The 9,778-nt window shown below is 39.3% G+C and overlaps 1 protein-coding gene across 1 annotated transcript; it reads right to left on the reverse strand.

Annotated features, from left to right (window-relative positions):
- Positions 1 to 7: 7 nt before the first annotated feature.
- LOC108622672 (insulin receptor) lies at positions 8 to 9,544 on the reverse strand. The gene is made up of 4 exons (XM_018020713.2): positions 9,459 to 9,544; positions 9,231 to 9,387; positions 5,447 to 8,536; positions 8 to 2,739 (listed from the first exon to the last, which is right to left on the reverse strand). Exons 2-3 carry the CDS (start codon positions 9,336 to 9,338, stop codon positions 5,486 to 5,488), a joined length of 3,159 nt encoding a protein of 1,052 aa, XP_017876202.1. The 5' UTR covers positions 9,339 to 9,387; positions 9,459 to 9,544; the 3' UTR covers positions 8 to 2,739; positions 5,447 to 5,485.
- Between the last annotated feature and the right edge of the window lie 234 nt (positions 9,545 to 9,778).

Below are 9,778 nucleotides of genomic sequence, written 5' to 3' on the forward strand. Positions count from 1 at the left end.
TCTGAAACTCTCATTAATAATACGATATGAAATACTCAAACTTGTCCATTTTACCAACAAGTACCAATTCTCCTTGAATAAAAACAGTAACCATTAAATATAGCAACAAACAACATATAATTAGTATTTTCGTTTCAAATTACATTCAAAGCTTATGTATCGAATAAAAGTAAATGTCTAATTAATTAAATAACGCAGTGGTCTAATTCGAATTAATCGAGGTACGACGTTTTCGAGTTCTCAGAACCACTTTCGATTTTTATATGTCTTAACTTTTACACTTATGTACGTTAAAATTCTCCGTAATCATACGACGTTTCATTTACTCACACGTGCATCGTTCTAACAAAAATCGATTCGTGTATTCATTTTTCCATTCATTCTTAATAATAATACTCTTGTTTATCTTTTCGCTAGGGGTGAGGACGACGACTTAACTCATTATGGGTTAACAAAGGTACGGTCTCCATTATCAAATTTTTTCCAAATGTCAATTTTATTGGATCGAATTTGTTTCTCTTAAATTTGACGTTATAATTATTTCTTTGGATCAATAACATGGATAATGGCGTACGACCGTGTATAAATATTAAAACAATTCATTATGTAGTCTCTGTCTTGGAAGACACAGCGTGGCAGGAGCTTTATGAGTAAGAATAATGTTTCTTAAAGAGACGTCTGGATTTTGGTTTCTCCTTACAGTCGATCGTACTCGGAATTTCAGAAATCTTCATATGCCCTTCATCTTATTTTATACACGGTGGTCCACCAGGTTACCACCTCGATTTTCATCGTTATTCATGTAAGCAGCAAAGAATGTTCATAGGCAATGTTGAATGGTTTTGAGAGAGGCACGTTCTGGTGTTTCAAGCTAGTTCGTAGGTAGACACGTAGTAGAGATATGAAGGTCATCAATCATTTTTTTTTAAAAGGATTCAATATCATTTATTCTTTGCTGTGTATAAAAATTACGACGAAAATCCAGGTGGTAAAATCTGGTAAATCACACTGTATAAACTCCAATCAGTTTCAATTGGAATAGTTGCAACACAATTAGGTGATATCTCTTATTGTTAATACGTATCCAATAATTATTCCGAGAGAGCACTTTGAAATATCGAAGGATTTTGAAAAACCGAGTTTTCCAAGGGTCCAAGTCGTCAATAATAAATTATGGTACGCGAAAGTACCCGAGGTTCAAAACTGAGATTCCTTTCTCTAATCTTATGTATTATTATTTTATATATGTATATGTATTCATAAATCAAGTAGCAAGAAGTTCGCTTATATGGAAAGAGGAAAATCGTCTTATTTCCTTTATCGCTATTTTCTATTGCTTCGAGTGTGTAAACGAAAAATCATCGACATTTGCTACGACGTAGCATCTCTTGCTATCTTACATTAAACGAATAACTTATTTCCTACTTAACATGTAAACTGGGTATACTGCGAATAGGTTCCCACGTGAAAATTAATGCACGTTTCAATTCCAATGGCTGTTTTATTTTATACGTTAATATTATATTATCTGTTCGAATCTTGAAACTTAAAAATCTTAAGGAATGTTTTACCAATATGTTGTTTTTCAAATGAATTCTATTGGAATTTAGACGTGCGGGATTCATAAAATTAATAGTAATAAAAATCGTAAGGGAGTATCCGTACGGTATTCTTAAATAAACAGGAAAAACACAATCGGAATTATTTAAATAGTTGCACGCTGGTTGAATGAGTTATTTTATATAGATAGAATAACCTTTCTTACTTAGAATTAGTATAACTTGTCTTCTTAAGGTAACATGGTCTGTATAAAATATAGGACTATGTCTCCCAATCTTCCTCATTTTCTCATTCTATACATTGGGAGCCAACAAGTATTGAACGTCTCTTGTTGGTTTTGGTTAAGTATCATGTACGAATAGAGAAATCATTTTTAATTTCTCGATTCTGTGAGTGAGACTACGATTAATCAGTTTCTACTATTTGCAGTTAATAATGGGATCGGAATGGAAATCGAATTATGTGCATGTGTTATATAGGGGATTATAAAACCCTTCAATTCCTGGTAGTATTCATCGTATAACGAATCGTTTGAATTTCGAGCTTCAAAACGTGATACCTTAAACCTAAGCTTTCAGATTCAGTCCATCGAAATTCCGTTAGCATGCAGCTCGCGTTCTTTTTCTCATGTGTAATTCATGTGCATCTTGTAAAACGCAACTGGTAACGTAACTAGAATCTGACTTATAATTTAATTAATTCGCTTAAGCACATTAGGAAAATTCATAAAAATAATCGAGTAACAAGGAACAATACTGATTTAATGAATGAAAATGAAATTATTTTTTATGAAAGTATAAGATTTTAAAAAGTATTGTGATTCTTGTTTTGGAATTAGGAAACTCAGCTTATCAAGGAAATCAATAATTATTCGAAATTAAATTACATTTTCTTGATATCAATTCTTAGTCTTGTCAGAAATAATAATTGCGACAAGATTTGCATTTTTAGAATTATTCGGATTCTCGTTTTGAAATTAAGAAACTGAGAATTAATAAAATTTGTTAGGGAAATCACTGGAAATTAAGATGCACCTTGATATCAATTCTTAGTCTTGTCTTAAATAATTAACTCGTATCTCTACATGCGCCATTAGATTTCTTGTTCCTTTCCAAGAGCATCGAATCGTGGCATCGAAAGATGGTCCATTCTTTTAATATGATTCGTCTCGCTGGAAAACTAATCAATCACCTATAATTATATATCAACTAGTCAACTATGTACATAGAAATCGTAAATTAGAGTTTAATCTGCCTACGAAACGAATTAAGTCAGGGCTCATTTAATCGTCTGAGCTTGTGCACCCTGTATCTTCTTGCTATCAAATCTATTTATGTACACGAAGCCTGGTACGTACATAGAAGAGGCATGTTTGGACCGTTAAAGCGGTGAAACTTTCTTCGAGGCATGTGTCGTGAAGAATCATGGAGGCATCTGAGGAGATGCCTTCGTGAAGACTTCGTGCAGAAAAAATATGATAGTGGCACGAATTAACTTAAAATGATTACTAGGATCAGTATCAATTGTTCTTAACTTAAAAATTTCTGAATTAACAGTAGAAGCAATCTTTTATGTATTATCGTTTACGAAATCGATATGATAGTGTCTCTAAATTAATGGAACTTCTATTAGTTGTACGATAGGACAATTAGTGATAAAATCCTAGTATTAAATATGAAATCGAAAACGTAATAAGTTAAATATTTACATATATATGTACACTGAACGTAAGAATCTACTTAAATGATAATGTGTATTAGTTATACTCAATCGCTTTATAGATAATCAATCCAGGTAAATGAAATAATTCGTGCCTGAATATTTCTGTTTCTCAGTCTACGTAATGTGATGACTCAGTAATAAACACCGGCTATACGATTGATCTTTCGTTTGAATAACAGGAAAATTATTAATTACTATCTATCTCTATAAGAAGGCTAATTTTTTCGTAACTCTGCATTGTTTCTGAAAGCTTGTCAATTTTTTATCGAGCATTGAAATGAAATGCTCGGCTCTCCTTGGTAGGCAATCTGTTAAAGTCTTTCTCCGACTCACGTTTTATCAGTTCTGCTTCGACATTTTTTCTCTCTGTTCTCTCTCGCCTAATTTCTGTCCTTACGTACGTCGCGTTAAGAAGTATGCATACGAAAAACTATACGACTGTCTCTACGCGTTGCCTACACATATACATTCTATAGGATATATTGTTACAATAAAATATACTCTTTCTGTCTCTTACAAGGGAACATAACGAACTGCATCCCTCTGTTTTCGTTACGCTATTATACACGCTTAATTATTTTGCATAATATGCCGGTTAATAATTAGGTATTTACTTATTGCAAAAGGATTGTTGCCATGCTTATTGCAAGTGCTTCTGTTCTCTGTAAGTAGAGTGCATGCGTGCACTATGGGAGTGATGCCGCTTCTTTGCAGTCTTCGTTCCTACCTTACTTATTTGGGTAACGGCAAAGGTTGCATTACAGGATCTCTTAATAGACGGTCGATCAGATATTTAAATAACCGGTTATTTATCAAATGCGTATGCGCACTTTCAAGTTCCGCATACTACAAGGAACTCTGATATATTCAGTCGTTGCGAAAGGTATTAATTGCCAATGGTTCAGTTTCTGGGTCGCATGTTGCACCGAATGAATTATTTTATACACCTGACTGTACTGTTACACGATTTTATGTCACGATGTTAAGTCGAAGTTTCGTCGACACGATTGCATGAATTATTTTTCACACGGTTTTCTTAAGGGAATATTGTGATTTAGTGTTGTGTGAATACATTTTGCAACAACTGTGTTCGTGTATTGAATTTTCAACTACACGATTATCTAAGGCCTAACAATAAGTCATCCTCCTTCCTTCCTTCCTTCCTTCCTTCCTTCCTTCCTTCCCCTGCCGATTTCCGGCAAGCTTCGTCTTATGTGAACACACTTTGGGATCAATGCAGCTGCTCTTAGTTGAACGTGACACAGTTAGAGTAGGAAGTGTTTAAAGCAGAGTGGCTAGGGTAAATGATCTAACAGGAAAATATGGGAACGAATACTGATTTTTGGGCAAGCTGGGATATAGATTTTTACGTGTCTCATATATGTCGTAATGTGCGTGTAATGCAATGACCCAAGAAATACAAAGACATGTACTGCACATATGTGAGACACATTGAAATTCACGTTCCTCGGTCTCCTCTTTATGTATTATAATGTCGAATCTGGGAGAATTTTTCTCGAATGCGTATTGCTAAGACTTGCACCCTTAACGCAGAATCTCGGTAGATATGTACAATTTAACTTGACGATTCGACGAACTATGTAATTTCGATCAGCCAGTAGAACGAGTACCTAAGATATTTCTCTCTTCTGATCGACGTTTTCGAAATAATATAAAAGTCCGATGTAATCTACAATTTTGTACCTAGCACACATAATTAATCAGTCCTTTGCGAGATTACAATTCGTAAAAACTATCTTAGAAAGAGAGAGAGAAAGAGAGAGGAATATACGCTTAAAATACAATCCTTCCAAGGAATGCAAAGTACGCTTTGCGTAGGTGACACGCTAAGAACTTTTGGTTACGCTATTTAGGAAAAAAAACACCGTCGATTCTCTGTACTCGCTTTTGGTTAATATGTACGCATATCGTAAGCTTGCATGCCCGAAAATTAACAGTCGCAGTTAATCAGAATTATCGACCGAGCACCGATGTACGAGCCCTTCACTCGTAGTTGTCAATTAATCCGAATGGCAAGAAATACAGAAAATAAAATCGGGACCGGTGGCCTGTTTCCGTCCGTAGGACTCGTCAGACCTACCGTTCGCAATTCATTGCCCTGAGTATCCTTTGTACATCGCGTTTAAACGAGTCTCTGACTTACCGGAAGCTACGTCCTTACGTATTAAAACGTTGAACATTCTCATCGATCGAGCGATACGTCTTCCATGTTGGCTACGTTACCGAAATGCTGGAAACCGTTCTTGAATATCCGTCCCCTGCTGGTCCCAGCTTTCGTCTGATCCAACAGCGTCACGTTGTCCTCGAATTCTTTGACCCACCTGGCCGTTTCGTTGCCCCAATGAAATCTGACGGGCGCCGCGTGATGGTACGGCTTCTTTATACCCGAATTACGACTCTCGACACCCTCCATCGAATGGTAGAACGACTTCTCGTAGAAGTCTTGTCCCAGGAACGGCTCCAGCTCGCCCACGATCTCCATGAACGTGGGACGATCGCTGGGTCGCCATTTAAAGCACTTTTCCATAATTTTATGGATGTTCTCCGGGCAATTTCTCGGTATGTTCAACGTTCCTTTGCGTAACACGTGTCTGAGCACGTCTTCGTTGGAGAAACCTTGGTACGGCATCTCGGCGAGGGTCAAGATTTCGTACAGGACGACACCGAACGACCATACGTCTGAATCTGATGTAAAAACTCCGTCAGAGAGATTCTCCGGTGCCATCCATCTGATCGGTAACAGTCCTTTCCGACCGATTTTATAATAGTCCGTCTCGTAAACGTCCCTGGCCATTCCAAAGTCACCGATTTTACACACGAGGTCCTTCGATACCATGCAATTTCGAGCGGCCAAGTCTCGGTGAACGTACTTCTTCGATTCCAAGTATGCCATTCCGTCAGCTATTTCAGCTGCCATTCTCATGATTCTACATGCGTTTGGTACGAGATGAGTGTCACGTATGCGTCGCAAATACGTTTTCAAGTCTCCGTTCTCCATTAATTCCATTACGACGAACGGAGGATTCTCGATGGACACGACGCCGATCAGTCTGATTATGTGGAAAGTCGAGAAGTTTTTCATTACCGATGCTTCGTTCAAGAACTCGTTCTTCTCTCTCTGGCTCGCTGTATTCGAGATGGTCTTGATAGCGACTGCCGTCGTTTTGTCGTAAACGCCGCGATACACCATGCCGAAATTGCCTAAGCCGAGCTCTTCCAAGATTTCAACGCTCTCCATAGGTACCTCCCATTCGTCGATTACATACTTGGTCTCTATGTAATCCGGATTCACGCTGGCGATCAGTCTCTCTTGCTGTTTCCTTTTCCGATGGCTCCTCAGCACCAAGAACAGTATTATCAGTATTATGGACAGAACTGCGAGGGTCAGCAACGTTATGAGAGTAAACGGCGTCGCGCTGGTTATGCCTATTGAGAAATAAACGACCTCCGAAAATGATCCGTCGCCGGCCAACGACGTAGATCTCATTCGCAGGCTGTATTTACCAGGACTCAGGTTTCTAATGAAATAACTGTTCACCATGTCCTTTGGTCCAGTCCGCGCGATACACTCGCTGCTCTTTTTCGCGTTCTTCACGTCGAGATTCGTGTACTCGATCGTGTAAGACACGGTGAGAGCGTTCGGGTCTTTCACCAAGTCCCAGGATACCTGGACGATCGTGTTGTTCGTCACGTGAACCTCCACATTCTTCACGTCGTCCGCGTGCTCTTTTTTCTTGGTTCTGGCGTTCGTGTACTGAATCGACGAGCACATGTTGGACTCGTCGACTTTTACACCGCATGCCGTCACGCTGATTATGTATCTCGTATAGTGACGCAGATTCTTGATCACGAACGAGTTGTTCTCCGCGCTGACGTTGTACGCGATTGTATTTTCGTGGCCGAAGTTCCCAGTGAACGCGGTCTCGTCGACTTGGACGGCGTTCTTTGGTCGAGAGGTCGACAGGTTGTTGGTTATTTCGTGGAATCGGTTCTCCACGGAGTTGAAGTTGTTGTAGATGCAGTAATCCTTCCAGCCCGGTGATATGTAGCTGACGGTCATGTTCTCGTGGCAGAAGATCTCGAATTGCTTCGAGACAGTTTTGACATTACTGACGTCCTTCGGGCAGCAGGAATCGTCGTCGTCCGTCGTCGGAATCTTGATGGTCACTTCCGGTATCACTTCCTCGTTCTCTATCTCGGTTTCTAGGGTGTCGTTGCAATAGTCGCGGAAAGATATCAGATTATCGTCCTCGTAAACTCGAGTACTGGAGATCATGTAGTATCCTATCGGTCCGTTGGGATACAAAGGTGGTTCCCATTTGATGAGAATATCCGTGTCGCTCACTGGCTTCGATGCCACGTTTTGCGGCGGCGTAGGGATAGTGCTTTTAGTCTTGAAGAATATAATTCTCGACTGGCCCACAGTATTATTTAGGAAGTTCGCTTTTTTCGCGTTGAACGTTTTCACGTACACCGCGTACATAGTATAAGGCTTCAGATTGTCTATGTGTTTGGAAACAGTCGTGTTCCATTTCGGTATGTCGACATCGACTACCTGCCAGGTGTTGAACCCACCGCAGGCGTTCATCTCGTACGTAATGTTCTCGTTGTCCGTCTCGATGTAATTCAACAGGTAGCTGAGAAGCTGTTGTCCCTCCGATGGCTTGTAACTGTCCCAGACTAGATCTGCGTAATCCGGGCCTAGGTTCTGCACCGTTATGTTTATATTCACTATGTCGCAAGCGACTTTCTCGCCGTTAGACTGCGGCTGCACTTCCAAATCGGTGTAATTCGATATGTTCGCCATTCTGCTGAGCTGTTGAATTTTCGATAGACACAATTTGGGATTGTAATGGAAGAACAGTCGGCCGTTCTCGATTCTGATCTTCTGTTCCGGCGAGAACAAGCTCGAGAGATTAGGATTGTCGAGAACTGATAAGCTGGCGTTGTTGATGTCCAACTTCTGTCCCTTGATTACTCTCAATCTTTTGAAGAACGACAGCGAAGTGATCGGGAACGAGTGGGTGATCTTTAGGTATTCGGTGATCTCCTCGATCCGGCCGAACGCTTCGGTTAACTCGTTCATTATGTTCGGATTCCCGTTCCATATTTGGAACTCGAGCGCGCCCTGCACTACGGTTATACCGCGGAAGCTTTGCGCCTCGGAAATGTGACGAATCAGGCCTCCGTGGCCCACCTTTCGACATTCCACGCAGGAGCGACAGGTGGTACTCTGTAATTAAAATTAATCATCGTTTCGTAACATAATATTGATGGATGTAAATGTCAGACTTAATTAACAGAATAATATTAACTCTCTTTTATTTATCGATTTCCTGGAGCAGGAAGATCCTGTTTCGTAATTGCCAATTTAGCATTTTAACGCTCTCTCTTTGTGCTAATAAATCGTTTGTCTCTCTATCTCTCTCTCTCTCTCTCTCTCTCTCTCTCTCTCTCGCTATTAAATTCTGATTTAAACGCGACGGGTCCACTTATCCATTCGTTTCGCTCGTCCATTTAATTAGGAGACCAATTAACTGAATTAACACTAGATTGCCCAAGGAAGTAATTTTGACTGCTTTTGGGCAAATGTACAAATAATAATGCATAAATTATTTTTTTTCCCAAACGAAGTAAATTTTATTTATTGTTAACATTTACTAATAACTTGTTATATGACTGTAAATAATATAAAAAATATTAAAAATTAATTTTAGACAAATTTCTTTACACATTATTCTTTCACAATGCAGTCATTTTTACTGCTTTGGGCAATATAGGTACATACTAAGTTTCAGTCTTTCTAGTGTTAAATATGATTTGAAGAATTACAGAAAATGCTTCGAATATCTACTCATTCAATTAAAGAAACAAAAGCCAATGAGTAGAAATCGTTATCTCAATAGAAATTAAGATATTCTACTTACGTTGTTATCATCCTCGTAGCCTTCCGGACAATGTGTCACGCACGATCCATTGAACGGTCTCCAATACCCTTCATCCGGCATGTAAAATTTTCTTCTCGGGTTGTTCATTCGCAAGCATTCTTCCTTCGTGATACACCGTCTCGACAAATACGCGTATCTGTGAAAAAAGATCGTGAGAAAGCGACGAATAACGAGAGCCTGTAGAATAATTGTATAAGGAATACTCACAGATCTTTAGGACAGGCTTCAATGCATTTACCCTCGTGTCGATAGTGCTTGCACACGTAACACTCGCTCTCCGTAGGCCCGTGACACTCGCCTAAGCACTGTTCGTGACAATCGGGCTTCTCTGTTCTCTGACAGAACTGCGCTGTCCAGCAGAAACCGTTCGGACAGTGCGAACATCCTGTTAAGGGAACGTGTTTTAGCAAAGTCACGATCACGAGGTATGTTCGTGATTATTGAGAATAAACATGTTAGAATCTCGAACCGGAATTTGTAATAATATTAATATATATTTGAGAGCAAATTAATGATTAGGCTTTCGA

This window comes from Ceratina calcarata, unplaced genomic scaffold, assembly GCF_001652005.2.
Source record: "Ceratina calcarata isolate Rehan_Ccalc_2016 unplaced genomic scaffold, ASM165200v1 scaffold1120, whole genome shotgun sequence".
NCBI lineage: Eukaryota > Metazoa > Arthropoda > Insecta > Hymenoptera > Apidae > Ceratina > Ceratina calcarata.